Source organism: Rhinatrema bivittatum, chromosome 3 (assembly GCF_901001135.1).
Source record: "Rhinatrema bivittatum chromosome 3, aRhiBiv1.1, whole genome shotgun sequence".
Classification (NCBI taxonomy): Eukaryota; Metazoa; Chordata; class Amphibia; order Gymnophiona; family Rhinatrematidae; genus Rhinatrema; species Rhinatrema bivittatum.
Window position 1 is genome coordinate 368,202,210 of NC_042617.1, and position 21,835 is coordinate 368,224,044.

The window sequence follows — 21,835 nt, forward strand, 5'->3', positions numbered from 1 at the left end:
CAGAAACCCAGAGCAGGAAGAAAAACCCACTTTGTGGAAAGGTTTTCACAAAAAAGAGCACAAGCTCCTCCATCGCGAGACGACAGCTCAACGGAAAAGAAAAGAATGAAGAGAGATCCCACGTGGATGCATAGATAGTGGCATGCTGGGCACGCTCAGTGTGCCAGTCAAAGTTTCTAGAAACTATGACAGAAGTTTTCTGTGCAGAGCTCCATCAGATGATGTCACCCACATGTGAGGACTACCATTGTGCTTGTCCTAGGAGAAAGGGTATTTAAAAACTTCCTCCTTTTCCTAGAATACAATCAAAGTTAAAACTGAGAAAATTGTACTTGATTTCTCGCTGACTTTTTCCATTTTCTGCTCTACCACACTATCAGTAAAAGAAAATGCTTACCTGTAACAGATGTTCTCTGAAGACAACAGTTCAATCACATACATGGGTTATGTGAGAACTGCAAAAAATGGATGGATTCTGCCAGGTCTTACTGGAAAAGGCAAATGTCTTTTACTGTCCATATGAGACAGTTGCTGATCTTCTGCAACCCTGCAGCTCTTCTTAATTCCATATAAAGCAAAAATGTTACCTGTAACAGATGCTCTCAGAGGCTAGCAAGATGTAAAACTCACACTGATGATGTCATCCAACAGCCCAGTGTTTCCAGAAGCGTTCTGGCATGCTTGATTAAGCATGTGCATAATGACCCATGTCACACGAGGCCATCTCAGTTCTTTCAAAGATATTTAACATGAACGTGAAGAATTAATACCAATGGGGAGGTAGGTAGATTTTATGAGTACTTGTATCCTGTCATCAGAAAACATCTATTACAGGTAAACAAATTTTGCTTTCTCCAAAAGGCAAGCAGAATGATAAATCCTCACCAGTTGGGAATCCCTAGCTACAGTCTGCTAAAATGGGGAAAACAACTAGAAACATGTTGCCAACAGGGAAAACTATTCTTGGTGGCAAATCATCTAACTTCCTTGCTTTTTCCTTTTTTTTTTTTAAAAGGGAAGCCAGGAAAGATTATGAGACATAGGGAGGATAGAATTGGGTTCTAAATCTCAAATAGACCCAGCAGGACACAGACTGCCCAAACCTAATGTCAGGGTGGGAGTCCCTAATCAAAAAATGAGATGTGAATGTGTGGAAGGAACTCCACGCCTGCTTTGCCAGTCTCAGGTGGCTCACCAGTGGTACCATGGCTCTAACACAATAAGCCTTGACATAACCTACTGGATTCAGGCTTGCTGGGGTATAACAAAGAGATGCAATCTGCTAGCCAAATGTAAAGGGTGTGCTTGCCAACAGCATTACCATATTTGTTGAGATCAAACAAAACAAACAGCTGGGTGGACTTTCTAAGGGCTTCAGTCTGCTCCAGATAGAAAGCCAAAGCTCTTTTGCAATCCAAACTATGCCACACTTGTTCACCTTTGTAGGACATGTGGCCTGAGGAAGAATGTTCACAGAACCACCCTATTAAAAAAAAAATAGTATAAGGTGGATAAGTCATTGGGCCTTCAGGTCATTGATTCTGAATATTAAAATGACTTTCCAGGTAAAGTACTTCAGTTCACAAAAGACTAGTGGCTCAGAAGGGAAATTAAATTAGCTTGGTCAATATCACATGACAAAGAAGAAGGCTTCAACTGAAGCAAGCCGATCAAAATTCAAACAATTAAAGGCTGAATAGAGATAGGTTTACTTTCTATATGATGGTGATCAGCACCAGTTGAACAGAGCTGAACCTTGAGTTAGTCTTCAGACTAAATTCTGAAAAGTGCAGAAGGAATACAAGCAGTTTTAGTGTGAAAGAGAAGAAAGGGTCTTACTGGCTTTCCTTCACATCAAAATTAAAAAATGTTAAAAAGATTTTTTTTTAAAAGGCAAACCTTCATTTCAAACGACAAGATTTCCTCATGGAATCCTTTGTAGAAGCCAGAAGAATAAGAAAGAAAGCCTCAGATAAGTTTAGGGAATGCAAAGCTACCCTCTCAATATCCAAGCTAGGGACCTGCTGGTGGAATGACGCAGCAGTCTCCTGATTTTGAGTGACGAGAGAGGATGAATTCCCCCCTTGATCGAATTCCTGATTGACATCTCCCACAGGAGCAGAAACCAAATCTTTCTCTAAGATTCATGATGCCCTCCAAATTTCATAGTCCTTTGTCCCTTCTGCAGTGAGGTTTTTGCCACCAGAGGAATTGGAGGATAACCACAGAGAACACCTTGTTCCCAATCTGGGGAGAAGAAGCATCCAAGGCTTGTTTATTTTGTTAACCTTTTCTAGAGCAGAAGCTTTGGACCTTTATGTTCAGAAGAGAGACAAATAGATTTATCATGGGTGTACCCAACTTGTGGAATATCCAGTTTGCTATTTCTCTGTTTGAGAATAATTTGTGAGGCTCCAGGATCCAGCTCAATCTGTCTGCCAGGACATTCTTCTCGCCTACTAAGTACATGGCTCTCAGGACCATTCCATGGAAAAATTGCCCAAGTCAACATCTGGTCAGTTTCTTAACACAAGCGGTACAAACCTGTTCCTCCCTGCTTGTTGGTGTACATCACTACTCAATTGTCTGAATGAGGACAATTTTGTTAGCCAACTAATCTTTAAAAGCATTTAGAAGGGAGCATATCATATCGCCCTTAACTCTATGAAGTTTATATGATGAAATCTTTTCTGAGCAGATCATAGATCCTGTGCATGAAGTTCCTGCAGGTGAGCTCTGGAGGAATTTGGAAGAATATTCCTTTGGCTAGATTGGATTAAATCAGTCACCAGTACAGTGAGTTCCTGAATTGCTGGGTAATGTGGATCTTTTTGGAGGCAGCCAGACCCATAACTGGCTCTAGGAGGAAAAAGAAGGAGTTGGGTTCTATATCACAAAGAGACCCATAGGACATCCATGGCACCCAGGAACTGCCAATGGCCTTGGTATCTTGATGATGCCTTATGGCATCATTGGCACTCAAAGTGCTTCTGCAGCGTCGCTCATGCCCACAGCGCTTGATGTGTTGATAGTGTTCAATAGCACCCCTGATGCATCATGGTGTTGATGGCAACTATGGCACTCAATTGTGTTCAATGGAGATTGCGCTTGATAGCATTGACAGCATCCATAGTGCTTGATGGTAACCTCGGCATCAACACTACACTTCCAGTATCTGACAATCAGTGCACTGGCATAGACATGCACAGGCAACTAATTTTGGGCATGGCACCAATGATGGAACAGCAGAGCTGATTGCCTAGGCTCATGCTCACCCTCTCTTCCACGGAGACTGCACTGCCAGACCAAGCTGACAAGCAGGAGGGAAGGCTATATCATCCAAGGCATCAGAGGTGAGGTTAACATGGGCCCATGGAGACTAGTACCCAGTAGTATGGGGAGGATGAGCTCTCCTCCCCACAGGAATGTTCAGGTTCTGGATTCCTTCGCTGTCTGAGCCACCGATGCCCAGCAGTCAGTCAAAACTTCACGGAACTCCTGCCTAGATGTGAACTAAGGAAAGTCCCCAGACTAAAGGCCTACTCAGGCCACTCACAGAGTGCCGACTGCCAGTCTCACGAAGCACAGGCAGAGACCCAAAATCAGACAAATTGAAGAAAGCGACATGACCAAACTGCAGATGCAGCATTATTTATTAAGGGAAAGGTAACTCCTCTACCAGGCTACATAGTGCACAAGGCCTGTCATGTGCCTGGCAGAGAGAAATTTTGAAAAAGGAAAAAAAAAAAAAAATATATATATATATATATATATATATATATATGTATGTATAAAAAACAAACTACTGAAAGTATATAAATACAAAAACTCACAGGCTTTGCTAGAAAAAAACAGCTTCTGCAGCCCCCAAAACTGTTATTGCAGTAGCTGTGAGGGAGAAAGCAAAGCTCCAACCGTGACCAATCGGCTCTGTAGAAAAAGAAAGACTGAGGGGCTTTGCCTGGAAGGCAGAGAGGTGACTACAGCTGCACATGCTAGAATCTTTGAGATCAAACGTTCCGTGTCAGGCTCCGTCAGATGACTTCACCTACATGTGAAGGCTGCCATCCTTCCTGTCCTCAGAGAAGGGACATCAATGATATATTTATTATATAGCAAGACTCTTCTAAATGTCTTGAGGAGTTGCATCAATGGCTTAATGTTCAGGATCCTTTTTTAAAGTTTACTTTACATTATTATCCTAACAAAATTTCCTTTTTGGACAGAACAGAACATCTTCAATACCATTCTTATAAACCTGTTGACAGGAAGAACTTGTTATGATAGTTTTCATCCTACTAAATTAAAGAGAGCATTACCCATCAGTCAAGTCCTACAATTGAGATGTTTATGAACAGATATAAAAGAGTTCAAAACTCAGGCTAAGGATATAGGAAGTCTTTTTTTTTTTTTTAAGAAGAGTTATTTATTTTATTTATTTATTTTGTGTTTTTCTATACCGGCATTCGCGAAAGGTATCACAGCATGCCAGTTTACAAATAACAAGGGGTGTAAGATACAATAAGAACATTAACAGGTGCGGATCGAAAACGTTGCAGTTACAATAAAACAGAGAAATACACAACTGGGAGCAGGGAAATACACAACTGGGAGCAGAGTTATCCATATAATTGCATTAAGCAGGCTTAAATATACCAATCAGGAACGTCTTTAAAATAATTCAAGAGAGTTGTCAGCAGAGATTATTAGAAGACACTGGGCTGCATTAAAAGTATACGAGATTTTTACTGAAATCACCAAGGTTTGCTTTTTCCTGGGGTAAAACTTTGAAGGAACTGATAGTCCAGTCAGACATGATGATACCCTCTATGCAATTAAGTCTCAAGAGTCGTTACCCATGTGCACAGTCACTTCCATACTCACACAGCATACTCACAACTAAAGTACCACCAAAACAAAAACCTAAGGAAAAAATAATATTGAAAACATTTGGGACTTTTTCCCTATACTCAGGGAGTTTCCCTGAGATCAAAGGTCACTGCAGCGATGGTCTTGATTGTTCCCCTGCCTTCAGAGTTGGGGGGGGGGGGGGTAGTGACATCTCTCTCCTACCAAAGGTGCAGCCAAGAGCAACATGTCCAGAAAGGAAGGAAAGAAAAGAAAAAAAGGACATTTACTCCAGATGTCACATAGACAGAGTAATCAGCAACTGTAAAGAAAAGGGAGCAACATATAGGCTTTTATAACATGTGCGCTGCCACGCACATGTTATAAAAGCCAGGGTCGGCGCGCACAAGGGGGGCGCACACTTGTGCACGCCGAGCCCGAGGGGAGCCCCCATGGCTTTCCCCATTCCCTCCAAGGCCGCTCCAAAATCGGAGTGGCCTTGGAGGGAACTTTTCTCAGCCCCCCCCCCCCCCCCACCTTCCCCTATCTAACCCACCCCCCAGCCCTAACTAAATCCCCCCCACCACCTTTGTTTCAAAAGTTACGCCTGCCCAAGGCAGGCGTAACTTGCGCGTGCCGGCCAGCTGCCAACCTCCGGCACGGCCGCTGTGCCGGAGGACTCGGGAACGCCCCCGGCCCTGCCCCTGGACCGCCCATTTTTTAAAGCCCCGGGACATGCGCGCACAGCCGAGCCTATGCAAACCCTTTGAAAATCTACCCCACACAGCATATACGACGACACCTCCAGGGAATGCATGAACGGATACTCTGAAGGACATCGGCCCTTTGGCAAGGCTGCTGCTCTGAATAGTAAGGGGAAACATAAAAGGTACAAAAGCATCAAACAAAAGTGTATGAACAAAGACAGAAAAGGAAAAAGAGATAGAACAGAAAAGACAAAATGTAACCCCAGCACACAAGGACAAGCAACATGACAAAACAACTCTGCAAAGCTACAACGAGCATCTGCTTTTACTGTATATGCAACAGAAGACTGCGGCACATGTACAAAATGAAACCAGGTCACAGCACACACACAGGCACAACAGAGATGCCACCACTGTGTAAAAGTTAAAGCAAGGGACATACACCAACAAGACAGGAGAACAGAGCAGATGCCACCGCCACATGCCAAACAGATACCACATAAAAGACACTTGCAGACACATGCACTCCATTTATTTACTTTATTTAAAAGATTTATATTCTGCTCACATCCTCTGTTCACAGTGGTTCACATAAAAATGCACAACATAAAACCAAAACAAATGGTAATGTGGCCAAAATCATACCTACAAACTGCTATAATCAAAACAGTGTAGAACTTATATCTGATCCAATAAGATATGCAGGGTGAATTGGCAGAATGCCCCAGAGCTGGCACTATGTGCCCCAGTACCCATTTTGGTCCTCCACTAACCAAAGGGGAGGCCAGGCCTCCAACACATTAGCTCCCTGGATCAACAGCACTGTGGTGAGGAGGGCTATGTTGGTCTGCAAAAAAATCAAAACACAAGACAGTCAGTGGCTAAAGTTCATTTATGCACCTGGGTAAAATCACCTAGACCCTTTTGCATCAGGCAATTAATGAATTTTAATAAAGATAAAGAGTATGAAGCTTGTATCACACATTGGACCCATCAACAAGATGTGCAGATCCTACACTTCTCAGGTGGAAAGTCAGAAGAAGAAAATTCCAGACTTACGGGAATTGGAAGGAGGACCTGCCAGAAAGTACTCCTCATCCCAGTAGTTCTTGGCGAGTGTCAGCCATAGACCAGCAGAGCAGTGCTGGGTCATGGCAGCAAGTCTGGCATTGGATATTCTCAGGCAAGCAATAAGCAAAATCATATGACTCCTGCCTTTTTATTCCATTTCTAGCACCGTCAATAGGATGGTATCTTTCTACGCCTTAAAAGGACCCAGGGCTGTTTGTGTTGGCTAGACACAGCTGAGAGAAACGCAGTGGTACTTAGAATATTTATGTCATGATGTAAACCGTTGTGATCTTCACTTGGAACGATAGTATATAAAATGGCTAAATACATAAATGAATATTGTAAAAACAGAAGGGGTAAGACAAGGGAGGGTCAATTCCCATTTGGGCAACATATATAACCACCAAGTGGAGCATAGCATATTTGCCTCATACAGCAGTGCTATGAACTCCCCTCTAAGGTGCGTGAGAACAGGTGATATGCAAGGCATTGTGGCTCGGATGGCACTTGACCTGTCATTGTATGGCTGATTGTGTTGTGGAGGGTATCAGCGTGGTTGAAGTAGTAGAATACATGAAGGTGAAGGCAGCTGCCCTCTATGTAGGCCTGACTGCTGAGGATGCAGGGTAGGTGATGCAAGTATAGAAGAATACAAAATAAAGATTGCATAAATATCAAGTGCATTTCTTGACTTCTGTACACACATTAATCTTGCCTGTCAGCAACTCCAGGAGCCCTGCTGCTTCCTAGAGCATTGATGCTTGTTTATGCAATAAGCAGTTTTCAGAAGTGTTTTAAGTGCTGCTGTTTTCCCCATTGATTCCTACAGAAACATGAGAAATTTCAGAGACTACATAAACAAGGTGAAACAAGGTGATATGGACCTGCAAATATGGGCATGTGTCATCTTGCCCTTGGTTTGGCACAGATATCACAGGACACATGCACACTTGGTGAGGTTTCCCCACTCCGTTTTAGACTTTGTTGAAATCTGATGAATAATTTGCATTACCAGGTACTTGTGACTTGGATTGGCCTCTGTTGAAGATGAGATACTGGGCTTGATGGACCCTTGGTCTGATCCAGTATGGCAAGCCTTATATGCTCTCAACAAAAATGGAATGAGAATCATGCATAAGGAAATGAAGCAGTTAATGCTCAAAATACAACAGTTTCCTTTTATTATATGTTCATTTCAGTGCAATTTGGCTTTGTTGGGTTACCCAAACAAGCCCCCTTCTGAGACTGAATTGAAAACATTTCTATCCTCTGACCCAAATAGCTAATCTCTTTCAAAAACAGATCCTGTTTGCAAAATGAGCAAATCGATCCTATTGAGAGAAGGGTATTGAATCAGCATTTCATCAGGCTCATAAGCAGAAAGTGTTAAAGGTTTCCACAATCAGTCCTGAATCCAGTATCTTGCAAATTATTGAAAATGGGTTAAAAAAAATCCTGTCTACATAAAATGTTATTTAATATATTAAATTAACATATTTCTGTTATTATGTTTTTCTTTTCTGCACTTATTTTTTTCTTTTAAATCTTTTTTTTAATTATTGAGAAAAAATCCATAAGGCAACATTGTGCATAATTATTTCTGTTACATACCATCTATATATATAAAAAGGCTTGTGTCGGTCAGTCAGTCACTCACACTGTCATGTCTGACAGTGGTCACCAAGTGGCACCCTGTATAGTGGAAAGTGCACTGTGCAAAGACATTATGTTTTGTCTGACACGGACACGGACACTGACACTGACACTGACACACACACACACTTAAATGGGCTCCAGGGGCGATCCGGGAAACTACAGACCGGTTAGCCTGACTTCAGTGCCAGGAAAAATAGTGGAAAATGTTCTAAAATTCAAAATCACAGAACATATAGAAAGACATGGTTTAATGGAACAAAGTCAGCATGGCTTTACCCAAGGCAAGTCTTGCCTCACAAATCTGCTTCACTTTTCTGAAGGGGTTAATAAACATGTGGATAAAGATGAACCAGTAGATGTAGTGTATTTGGATTTTCAGAAGGCGTTTGACAAAGTTCCTCAGGAGAGGCTTCTAGGAAAAGTAAAAAGTCATGGGATAGGTGGTGATGTCCTTTCGTGGATTACAAACTGGCTAAAAGACAGGAAACAGTGAGTAGGATTAAATGGACAATTTTCTCAGTGGAAGAGAATGGGCAGTGGAGTGCCTCAGGGATCTGAATTGGGACCCTTACTTTTCAATATATTTATAAATGATCTGGAAAGAAATACGACGAGTGAGGTAATCAAATTTGCAGATGATACAAAATTGTTCAGAGTAGTTAAATCACAAGCAGATTGTGATAAATTGCAGGAAAATCTTGTGAGACTGGAAAATTGGGCATCGAAATGGCAGATGAAATTTAATGTGGATATAGGGAAAAATAACCCATGCTATAGTTACACAATGTTAGGTTCCATATTAGGTGCTACCACCCAAGAAAGAGATCTAGGCGTCATAGTGGATAACACATTGAAATCGTCGGTTCAGTGTGCTGCGGCAATCAAACAAGCAAACAGAAAGCAGAGTTGCTTACCTGTAACAAATGTTCTCACAGGACAGCAGGATGTTAGTCCTCACATATGGGTGACATCATCAGGATGGAGCCCAATCATGGAACACTTTTGACTGGCACCTACTGGGCATGCCCAGCAATGCACTGACCCTGCATCCAGCAGGGGTCCCCCTTCAGTCTCGTATTATAGTAAAAGTATGTGTGAAAAATAAAATAAGAAAGTGTAAACAAACCCAACTCCGCAGGGTGGCGGGTGGGTTTCATGAGGACTAACATCCTGTGTCCTGTGAGAACACCTGTTACAGGTAAGCAACTCTGCTTTCTCACAGGATAAGCAGGATGGTAGTCCTCACATATGGGTGCGTACCAAGCTGAGGATGCCCGAGCAGAGCACCAAATGCACCCAAAGACGTGCAAACAGGTACAACAACAGGGGTGGAATTTGGTTAGGAAGGCATCCTGAACCCTGAACCCTGGAAGGATGTTGGGAAGTTAAGTTGAAAACAGGTTGCGTAGAATAGACTGGCCAAAGTTGGAATCCTGTCTGCCAGCCTTATCTAAGCAATAATGAGCTGCGAACGCATGGAAGAGGTTTACTCTCATGGCGGGGAGAGCCATCGGAGTAACCAATCTATATCCTACCTACCTTTTTTCCCAGGCCCCATTTGAACCCAGGAGAACAGGCTCTGCATTTCTTGGACTGCAAACGTTCTCTAGCTTTCTATCTGGACTGCACGTCGGCCCACAGGAAATCCACTCAATTGTTTGTTTCTTTTGATACCATCAAATTGGGAAATCCTGTGGGGAAAGTAGACCCTTTCCTCCTAGTTGGCAGAATGCATTTCTTTTTGCTACCAGCAAGCAGGCATCAGAGACAGAGCCTGGAGGTTGGGGTGACGCAGGTACCCTTCGTTCTGAGTGATTAGAAGGGGATCCTTCCCCAGAGGAATGTGTCGGCATACTGATAGGTCCTGGAGGATTGGAAATCACACCTGGCATGGCCTGAGGGAAGCTATCAGAATCATTAATCCTTTGTCCTGCCGGAGCTTCACGAGAGTCTTTAGAAATGAGAGGAAGTGGAGGGTACGCATAAAGGAGACCGCTGGCCCAGGAGAGGGCAAAGGCATCTCTTGAGAGAGCAGAAGTTGTCTACTTTGTGGTTGTGGATCGACGCAAAGAGGTCTATGCGAGGGTAACCCCAACACTGGAATATCGTGTCCGCTATCGCGGGGGTTGAGAGACCACTCATGTGGTTGAAAGACGCGACTCAACTTGTCTGCCAACACATTGTCCACTCCCGGCAAGTAGGTTGCTTTGAGGGACATCGAGCGGGAAAGGGCCCATACCCATATCTGTGCAGCTTCCTGACACAGGAGGTAGGAGCCCGTTCCCCCTTGTTTGTTGGTGTACCACATCGCAACCTGATTGTCGGTTTGAATCAGGATAGCTTTGTTTGATAGGCAATCCCGAAAGGCCTTGAGGGCAAAGCTGATCGCCCATAGCTCCAGGAAATTTCTCTGGTGTTTGGCTTCCTCTGGAGACCAGGTTCCCTGAGTCTGCAGGTTGCCTACATGTGCACCCCACCCGAGGTTGGATGCGTCTGTTAAGGTAATTTGAGGATCTGGAGCCTGAAATGGAAGGCCTTGAATGAGATTGTAGTAGTGCATCCACCAGGCTAGGGACAGACTGAGCTGCTTGGTAACTTGGACAATGCTGGACCATTGGCTGACAAGCTTGAATCCACTGGCATTTTAAGGTCCACTGCATTACTCTCATGGCGGGGTGAGCCATCGGAGTGACCTGATAATTTGTTTTCCTTAGTGTAGACAGATGGACTCAGGACCAGTAGGTCTATGCTCCCCTGCCAGCAGATGGAAACGGAATAAGCCAATATCACAGTATATATAACCTGCAGTGACCCCCAGCCTGCCAGTATTCTCTTCAAAAGCAGCTGAGGACAGACTAGCAAAAAACTTGATTAAAAACATGATAAAAAACAGGTAACCAGAACTGTACTCAACCAACCATAAACACTGAACTCACGTAAGATTCTAGATACCCCAAGCTAGGGACTGGATGAACACTTAACAGTAATCTCTTGGGACCCAGAGCCCTACAGGAGGACTATTGACACATTCATGTTGCTTTTCCTAAATGTGAGAGGCTGAGACCACCTGCAGATGACCTTCCGCCCATTCCATAAGCTGGTCTATTTCCTGTGACACTTGCTGGCTCTTGGTTTCTCCCTGGAGATCGATACAGGCCACCATCATCACGTTGTCCAACATCACATGAACCGCTTGATCCCGCAGCCTGTGGCTGAACTGCAAGCATGCCAGCTGTACCACCCGGGCTTCCAGGTGATTGATGTTCCAACAGGACTCTGGCATTCCAACGCCCTTGGGCTGTTAACTCCAGACAGTGAGCGTCCCAATCATGGAGACTCACTTTCAAATTTCTTCTTCCAAAAAGCTCGAAGCAACCCCTTTAGGGAGATGCATGTCCACCATCATGACAGCCTGGGGTCACTGCAGGGTTATATATACTGTGATGTCAGCTTGCTCCATTTCCATCTGCTGGCAGGGAAGCATAAACCCACTGGTCCTGAGTGCATCTGTCTACACGCTTGAAAATTCACCCTTTTATGTGCAAAATTGACATTTCCTAACAGTTACATGCGTAAAAATTTGCATATATGTGCTTAAGTATCATCTACTCGCATACATGGTATTTTATAAACGTAGGCATGTATTTTACTTTATGCACACATCATACTAACTGATGGTATTACAATTTCCACTTGATACCTCCTGAGGACCTATATGGTCTCAAAAGCTGTACATGACAGAGAAATAGTAAAGACAAAGAGACATTACTCTCAAACAAAAATCTGTCAATGTGAAATTACAGATACTCACCTTGGGCAAAAGTCTTTGGCAAATGATTCTGATAACTTGTTAGGAAGCTCACCTAGATGTGACAAAAAGTATCCCATTGAGTAAACCAGAAGATTTGTATTTGATCATCACAACATAACAAAATAAATGCATCTATAAATCAAATAATTTTGTCATTACAGCAAAGAAAGATGCATCTGAGAGAGAGAGAGATTAAATCTACAGCATACCATGAAAATGGAAATCATAAACTATACTATAAACCTGTAAGGCTAATTTACGCCTCATTTTTTGAGTATATCTTAAAAGAACTTGTTCTCTCTGAACCAAAGAAAAAGGAAGATGGATAGCAAATATTTACGGACATTCTCCTATATGTATGGGACTAAGAACCCAGGCCCACAGGAAAGAATGCCAAGTTGTAAAACATATCCTTGGCACTGTGCTCTGCCTGAAACAAAGAACTTCGATACTGATTGGAGGACTCATCTCCAATGTAAGTTTGAGATTATGCAGTTCTCTATGTTAAACTCTTCATTTGTTACAAAAAATAGTGTGAAACTCCCAATCAGAGAGCAGGGCTTGGCCCTCATCCATATGCACGGACTGTGCATGCATTATGCAAATTCACTTCTATAAAAAGCGAGTAAAACAAATGAACTGCAATTCCTACCAAGATTCCTACCATAAAAAATAGAAATGACGGAAAGCCCAGCAAGCTTCCACACTTATTTTCCCATACGTATCTGTTTCACCAACCACCAACTTCAGGGCTCTTATTGGTAACTGTTTGATTCAAATTTCCTGCCATCCCCCGTCACTGATGCAGAGAGTAATGTTAGAGTTGCAAAGGTGAGCATAAGGCTTATGGTTAAGGGTTGTAACCGCCGCATCAAGCAAGTTACCCCGATGCTTGTTTACCCAGATTGCACAGATCGATGCCTTGGTGGATGATGTCTGAATGTAAATCCTGTTTTCCTCACTTCCCCCTACCGTTGAAGCAGATAGCAATGCTGTATATGCTTTCAAAGTGATGTATCAGGCTTAATTGGTTTAGGGTAGTAACCGCCGTAATAAGCAAGCTACCCCCACGCTTATTTGTTTACCCAGATTATGAAGTTCAGTCCTTGTTGGTTGTTGTCTGAATGCTAATCTTCTTTTCCACATTACCCCCTACCATAGAAGCAGAGAGCAACACTGTGTATGCATTCAAAGTGATGTATCATTCTTAATTGTTTTAGGGTAGTAACCACCGTAATAAGCAAGCTACCCCCACGTTTATTTGTTCACCCAGATTATGAAGTTCAGTCCTTTTTGGTTGTTATCTGAATGCAAATCCTCTTTTCCATATTTCCCTTTGCCGTTGAAGCAGAGAGCAATATTGGGGTTGCATTAACCGTGCAAGGGATTATTTTTTTTTTTTTTAGTAAGGGTAGTAATCACCAGGTAGTAGTTAACATTCCAGCAAGCCACCCCATGGCTCTACTCTTCATTCCCATCCTCTAGCCTTTATGGATCCACAGTGTTTATCCCACGCCGCTTTGAAATTTTTCACAGTTTTAGTCTTCACCACTTCCTCCGGAAGGGCATTCCAGGCATCCACCACCCTCTCAGTGAACAAATACTTCCTGACATTGGTTCTGAGTCTTCCTCCCTGGAGCTTCAAATTATGACCCCTAGTTCTACTGATTTTTTTCCATTGTAAAAGGTTTGTTGTTGACCATGAATCATTAAAACCTTTCAAGTATCTGAAAATCTGTATCATATCGCCTCTGCTCCTCCTCTCCTCCAGGGTGTACATATTTAGGTTTTTTAATCTCTCCTCCTAAGTCATTTTATGAAGACCATCCACCTTTTTGGTTGCCCTTCTCTGGACCGCTTCCATCCTGTCTCTGTCCCTTTGGAGATATGGTCTCCAGAACTGAACACAGTACTCCAGGTGGGGCCTCACCAAGACCCTGTACAAGGGAATCATCACTTCCTTTCTCTTACTAGATATATCATCACTTCCTTTCTCTTACTAGATATATACCCATCTCTTCATCCCTTCCCTTAGATTTCTCCTTTTTCCCTTCGATTTCTCCTTTTCACCCCAACTAGACAATTCATTTAGCTCTTAACAGTTCGATTTGTTATATTTTCCCTTTACTTATGTTGTATCCAAGTTTCTCCTCCTGTTCTATGTAAGACAATTTTTGTCACTGTTTGTTCAAGGTTGATATGTAAACCGGAGTGATAACTAACTCTGTTTTTTGAACTTCGGTATAGAAAAAGTTATAAATAAATAAATAAATAAATAAATAAATAAATAAATAAATAAATAAATATTCCTCTCTCTATGCAGCCCAGCATTCTTCTGGCTTTAGCTATCGCCTTGTCACATTATTTCGCAGACTTCAGATCGTTAGACACTATCAGCCCAAGGTCTCTCTCCTGCTCCGTGCACATCTGTCCTTCACCTCCCATCAAATACAATTCTTTCGGATTTCCACTCCCTATATGCATGACTCTGCACTTCTTGGAATTGAATCTCAGCTGCCATATCTTCGACCACTCTTCCAGCTTCCTTAAGTCACGTCTCTTTCTCTCCACTCCTTCTGGTGTGTCCACTCTGTTGCAGATCTTAGTATCATCTGCAAAAAGACAAACTTTACCTTCTATCCCGTCCGCAATGTCGCTCACAAAGATATTGAACAGGACTGGTCCCAACACCGATCCTTGTGGCACTCCGCTTAACACCACTCTCTCTTCAGAGTAAGTTCCATTTACCGTCACACATTGCCTTCTGACTGTCAACCAGTTTGCAATCCAGGCCACCATCTTGACACCCACTCCTAAACTTCTCATTTTATTCACAAGCTTCCTGTGCGGGACCGCATCAAAAGCTTTGCTGAAATCCAAGTAGATGACATCGAGCGCTCTTCCTCTAATTCCCTAGTCACCCAATCAAAAAAGTCAATCAGATTTGTCTGACAGGACCTTCCCCTGGTGAATCCATGTTGCCTCTGGTCCAGCAATTCTTCCAACTGTAGATAGTTCACTATTCTTTCTTTCAGCAGCAACTCCATTACCTTTCCCACCACAGAGGTGAAGCTAACCGGCCTGTAGTTTCCAGCCTCCTCTTTGCTCCCATTCTTGTGAAGCGGGACCACCACCGCTCTTCTCCAATCACTCGGCACCACTCCCATTTCTAGGGATCTGTTGAACAGGTCACTCAGTGGACCCGCCAGTACATCTCTGAGCTCCCTCAGTATCCTGGGATGGACCTCATCAGGTCCCATGGCTTTGTCCATTTTTATTTTTCCTAGCTCTTCCCTTACATCCTCTTCTGTAAACAGAGTTACATCTACTCCACTCCCCTCCAGTTTCTTGTTAACTAGCGACGGTCCTTCTCCAGGGTCCTCTTTAGAGAACACCGAAGTGAAGTATTCGTTTAATATTTCTGCCATTTTTTCGTCTCTCTCCACACATTGATCCTTTTCAACTTTCAATTTCACTATACCACTTGGAACTTTTCTCCTTTCTCTGATGTATCTGAAAAATGTTTTGTCACTTCGCTTTACTTCTTTGGCAATCCTTTCTTCCGCTTGACTTTTTGCTATCTTGATTACTTTCTTCATCTACCTCAGTTCCATCACATATTCTTCCTTGTGCTCCTCATTTTGGGATCCTTTATATTTCTTGAACGCTGTTTTTTTAGCTTTTATTTTGTCAGCCACCTCCTTTGAGAACCATATAGGTTTCATTTTTCTTTTGCTTTTCTTTACTTTTCTGACATATAGATTAGTTGCCTTGGTAATTGCTCCTTTAATTTTGGTCCATTGTTGTTCCACATCTCTCTTGTTCTGCCATCCTTCTAGTTCTTCTTCCAGATACTTCCCCATTTCATCAAAGTTCATGTTTTTGAACTGCAAAACTCGGGTCTTCGTGTTACGTCTCTGTATCCTATTTGTGATATGAAACCATACTGTTTGCCAAGGCTCTGGTGCTGAGGTGAGCACCCACCTGGACATTAGAGAAATTATCTCCATTGGTGAGCACTACCATCAGTAAGTCCATCAAGGAGCTGTCAGAGGGCTCCCACAGAATATCAAGGACAACATCCTCAGAACCAGAAGAAACTAGCCTGTATGCTTTTCTGAGCATTAGTGTTTGAGACCAGGTGCTGACCAGATATGACTGCACTCAGTTAAGAACACAGACGCAGCTGTCATCATACAAAGAAACTACCCATCTCCTTCAGCTTGTCAGTGTGGTGAGAGAACAAACTAATATTTAATTAAGAGGTCTGAATTAAATCTGTGCAAACATGTAGTGCTATTTTAGAAACTGTAAAACTACATATAACTTTCTAAACCACTTAAGTAATCATTATATTAAACAATTACATTTTAAATGATAAAACTCAATAAAATCTCTAACAGACAAAATGAATAAGTCCATGTTCTGATTACAATGAACTCTGATCTACCCTAGTGTGAGTAATTAATAAATTCATAAATACTGTACTGTAGACAGTGGAAGATGCATGCAATAATTACTCTATAAATGGTGGTGCACCATTACCTACAAACCATTCTGGTTATTATATTATTTCCAGGGACTCCCAAGTGTTTCCCTTTCAAGACTCACTTCAAAGTTATATCATAATTACAGGATCCATCAGAAAATGAAGTCATTTTAAAATCAAATCAAGAGTGATATCTTCCACAACTTTATTTTACACATAAAGCACTGTATCAATATTGTTACTTTAAACGCTGTTTTCCTGCCCTCACATTTTTCATGGCTAAGTGTGGGGTCATCCTTATGGGGGAGATGCTGAATAGGGGCAACCAACCTGGGTTGCACTCTACCAAGGTAGCCCTGTCCCAGAACTACACATTTCTGTCAGCTTGAAGATGGAGGCACACAGTATTCTAGGCCCCACTGCAATGATTTGTCCTGGCCCTGCACTCCCTAAGATCAAGCCTTGGTTGAGTATCTTTACCTGGGTTTTCTCATGAATCACTTGCATGTGACTATGCAAACTAGTGTACACTCAAGCATCTGGAAAAAGAACCGACAACCACCAAACAGAAAAATAACTGTAAAGTAACCATCTCAGAAGACCTGACATTTGCTAGTCAGCAATACTTTTGGGTATAAAAAGAGATATCAATAGCAGCAGAAAGAGGAAATATTACCTTTCAATAGTTCACTAATAAGACTCCCATCTTAATTACAGTCTAAGGTCAGTGACAAAATAGAAGCAGTTCAGATAAAGTCTATCAAAACTGCACAGGGCCTACAACAAAAAAAATCTACTCAGGAGCTTAAGGAACTGAAAACATTATCACTGGCATTAAGACAGAGGGAGAACATGATAGAAACACTGAAGAGGTAGATATTCAACACCACTTAGCCAGATAAGTTCCAATTTATCTGGCTAATTGGTGGCGTCTAAATATCCACCTGCATTCAGCAGCCGCCAGTTAGCCGGATAGCAGAGTTGTTTACCTGTAACAGGTGTTCTCCGAGGACAGCAGGATGTCAGTCCTCACATATGGGTGACATCATCCGACTGAACCCAGCACCGAACTTGGATCTCAAAGATTCTTTCGGCATGCTCTACTGAGCATGTACAGCTATAGTCCCCTCCCTGTCTCTCAGGCAGAGTCCCTCAGTCCATGATATAGCAAATACATGGAAAAACCAACTCCAAAAGGAGGTGGGTGGGTTTCGTGAGGACTTACATCCTGCTGTCCTTGGAGAACACCTGTTACAGGTAAGCAACTCTGCTTTCTTCGGGGACAAGCAGAATGGCAGTCCTCACACATAAGCGATTCCCAAGCTAGAGGCTGCTGAAAAACAGGAAAAATGAGTGCAGAAGCTCCACAATCATCCCCTCTTTTTCGGTGAGGCAACTGACCAATAAGGGCTCTAGGAGGGAAAAGAGTTGGGTTTTTCACCTCAAAGAGATTGGATGACAGACAGAGAGACAGAAACCCCGATACACAGCAAAGCATCCAAAGGCAGGGGCGTAATGCAAGAAGCCCACTAAGTCATACAAAAATGAACACAGTCAAGAGCTTCTTAACAGTGAACTCTGATTTGCACCAGTAAGCCTATGATCCAGAAGGTGCTTGGATCAAGAACGCAAAGTTGTTTTTTGTGTGTGGGGTATGTGTCACAAGACAATTGAAAATCAGCTGGGGCTGGAGAGCCCAGCAGAAAGAAAACTGAGGATTATCATCAACCTAGTAATAAAATTGGATTGGGCACACAGAGCAATGCCCAAAGTATGTCCAAAAGGAAAGGTGGGCAAGGAATCCATATGTCCACATAGAAAAGTAGCGGAAAAAAGTATTCAGGTCTGTAGCAGACCTCACCCATTGAGATACTACAAGTACAAGATCTGACCTCCAAAGACAGATGGAATAAAAACCTGAGTGCCGAGACATCAAGGACTATTCCTCCCCAGGGAGCCCCATGCCAAGATGCTGAGCAGGGCAGTGAGCTGCAGCCGAAACTCAGCTGAATGATGTACTTCACTATCAGGGGAAGCCAGGTAAAAGGGAAGCACCTCGGCCAGAAATCTGGTCAGAGTAGGGAGAGGATCACATATCCTTCTGTGAAGGTATATGCGACGAACACTCCCATGTGCCCCCTGGCTTTCTCCTGGACTGTCTGACTGAAAGTCAGATGAGGTGAATAACACAAGGCAGCAAACCCCTGGGCTGCTGGACAAAGGAGACAGCCTCTAGGCTGCAGAAAATACAGAATGGAGACCATGGCGTTCGACGGCATCCACGGATTGTGATAGCAACCATGGGACTCGATGGCGCCCAGGTGCTTGTGGTGAGCTATACACAAGATAAGCCGCCAATTGCATCCAAGTTGTCCATGCCATTTGATTGCATCCTTGGCATCTGATGGTGTCCATGGTGTGCCATGTTGAGGTGGATGATGGTAACCCTGGTGCTTAATAGCAGCGAGGGAAACCTTTGTGCCTGATGGTGGTCAAGGCTCGCAAAGATGTCGAGAGTCTCCCTGGCACTCACTGGCATCCATGGAGCTCAATGGCACATGGCGCTTAGTGGCATCCATGGTGCCAAAGGTGACAATGGCACCCAATGGCAGCAGTGACGCCATGCCCTTCAATGGCACCTTCGGCACTCAATGGCATCCCTGTGGACAGCATCAATGGTGCTCGTTTGTGCCTCTGATGGCTCTGGACAGTACCCACTGTGCTCACAGCGCCCAAAGTACTCGACCTAAAGGCATCAATGGTGCCCAGCGGCAACTTACCTAGCCGGCTAGGCTTTGAATATAGCCCTTAAAATGTTTAGTAGATTTCAATAACATATAAAGAGGTAGCATTTTCATTTTAAAAAATTATGAAAGCTTCTTTACCGAATTAGTGGCAGCCAAAGGCAGTAATAACTAAATCAGTGACAGAATTTAAACATGCTTGAGGCAGATACAGAGAACAATGTTAAGAGCAGGAATGGGGTGGAGTAGGGAAAGATGGGGCAGTTCCAATAGACTGGAGGAAAATGGATACAGTCCCACAACTTTAAGTTGGAAAAAGGAAACAGGCACCTACAGACATGTCAGGAGAACTTTAGAAGTGGACTAAACTAGGTAAATAACACAAAGGAAAAAATAATGCAGCACCTTGAAACAAGTACATCACAGGACACCAGACAACATGGCTTCGTAAAGGGAAGTGTCTGTTAGTCAAACTTGATTGAGTATCTTAACGAAGTGACATAAGCAGTGAATCACAGAGATGCAGTGTTCCCTCTTGCAGGGGCAGTAGCCCCCCTGCTGCAGCATAGCGCTCCTCTCTCCAGCAGCGGTGGCTCCAGGAGCTCTGGGGTGGGTAGCACAGCTGCTGCACACAGTTCCCACATTCGTACAGCAGCACTTCTGTGCCTCACTTCTGGCACAGGTGCATAGGGCCCAGCAGCCATCCCCAGTGGCATGATTTAATAGAGACGTCTTGCTGATCCACTGGAACTCTGCTGCAAGGCAGCGCCTTAAAGGGAAACTTGGAAGCAAGTACTGGATCTTGAACATGGATAGTACAGTGTCCCTGCTCTGCCTAGAGTAAAATCTGACCCTACCCTCCAGGGAAATAAAACTACAGTATATGGTACTTTATAAGGCAGTGGGGGTGTGGGGGATTAGCATGATTTACTATAACAGCAAAAATGTTAATGTTATAACTTACCATTTACCATTTCCTTTTCCTTTCTTATTCTAGAGTTAGCATCTGCAAGAAGAGAAGAAAATTAAAACATGAAAGATAGTTAAAATGGTCATAAAATATTGATTAGGGAAAATATTAAAAGGCATGAGACAAATCTTTTTCTTTCTTATTTTTTATTAACATTTCTTAATCGGTTACACCTCAGCTCTAAGAGTTGAACAGATAAACACACTTCACTAAAAGTAATTTAAACAAACATGGAACAATTCCCATATAAATATATCTCCTAAAGTAAGTATCGTGCTAAGATTATTAAGAAGTGGGGGGAAAAAAAACAGACTGTTCAACTTAAATGTTGCAGCTCTGTAATTAAGTTCAAAGCAGGAAGCCTGCATAGGCCTTAAAAAAAAAAAAAAAATCATCAGCAGCGAGACTCAAGCAGCCAAACCCAGTCTCTCCCCTCCCCCCGCGCACACAAACCCCAGAGAAAAAAAAACAGTAGTGGGGTCCCAGAGTCCTGATCCTCCAGCAAAAAGATAGTCATACATAAATTTGTACTCCCCAACCCCAAATAGGAGCCCCCAAAACTATCCCCACTGCAAAACAGGAGAAGATGCTGTTAGCATAAACCTTTCCTGCTCCAACTATGCAGTAAGGATAGTTTTAGAGGTTCGGGATGGGACATCTCTCACTTGCATTTTTGCTTTTTTTTGTTAGGGGATATGTGAGGGGGTTGGGGGCTGGAAATCAGGTTGCTGAAGCCCTGCTTCTGTTACAAAAAAACAAAGATTAATCACAAAAAGACGTGTAATAAGGATGCTCAAGCTGAAATCACAAGACCAAAAGAGAGCTCCAAAAATCCTTTTTCAAAACAGCATTTTAATTTATCTCAGAACTGGACAGATTGAAGAATGGGTATCAGCAGGCCTGACACATGAGAATGACAACCATCTCTGTCTCCATCGGTCTTCTTGATCATCTACCCAGATATAAATACTTAATTGGTGCTCATTTTTCTCTTTTTTTTTGTTCTTTTTTTATGCATATAAAATATAAGGGCCGGATTTTAAAAGCACTACGTGCGTAAATCCAGAGAATTTACGCACCTGGGGGGGGGGGGGGGTTACACGAGCTGGACCTATTTTAAAAAGGCCCGGCGACAGGTGTAAAGCCCCGGGACACATGTAAGTCCCGGGGCAGGGTGGGGCCAGAGGCCTCCAACACAGCGGCCATTGCTGCTGTGTCAGAGGATCGCGAGCCGGCAGGTGCAAAAGGTAAGACAAAGGTCGGGGGGGGGGTTAAAGTAGGACTGGGGGGGAAGGTTAGGGGAAGGGGTGGGAAGATCAGGCTAGGAGGGAGGGAATGGGGGAAGGCAGCACGGCTCGGTGCACACAAGGTGCACCCCCTTGCGTGCTCCGACCCCCGATTTTATAACACGCATGTTATAAAATTGGGCATACATGTGTGCGCGCTGGGTAGCGCACGCACCTTTTAAAATCTACCCCTAAGGCATTATTCAGTCTCTCAGATTATTTCAAATGTCCAAAAAATAAACAGTTCTTTTCC

General features: G+C 43.2%; 1 protein-coding gene across 3 annotated transcripts in view; it reads right to left on the bottom strand.

The window, feature by feature from the left end:
* Positions 1 to 21,835, bottom strand: part of LOC115087855 (cytochrome b5 reductase 4) — a 248,272-nt gene that overhangs the window by 159,929 nt on the left and 66,508 nt on the right. For all 3 annotated transcript variants that reach the window (XR_003855634.1, XM_029595499.1, XM_029595498.1), the window contains exons 5-6: positions 20,291 to 20,332; positions 12,094 to 12,145 (exon numbers count right to left, since the gene is read on the bottom strand). Coding sequence is in view for 2 of the 3 variants with exons in the window: in XM_029595499.1 (XP_029451359.1) it covers positions 12,094 to 12,145; positions 20,291 to 20,332 (94 nt within the window). In the remaining variant the exon portion in view is untranslated. The remainder of the gene's footprint in view (positions 1 to 12,093; positions 12,146 to 20,290; positions 20,333 to 21,835) is intronic.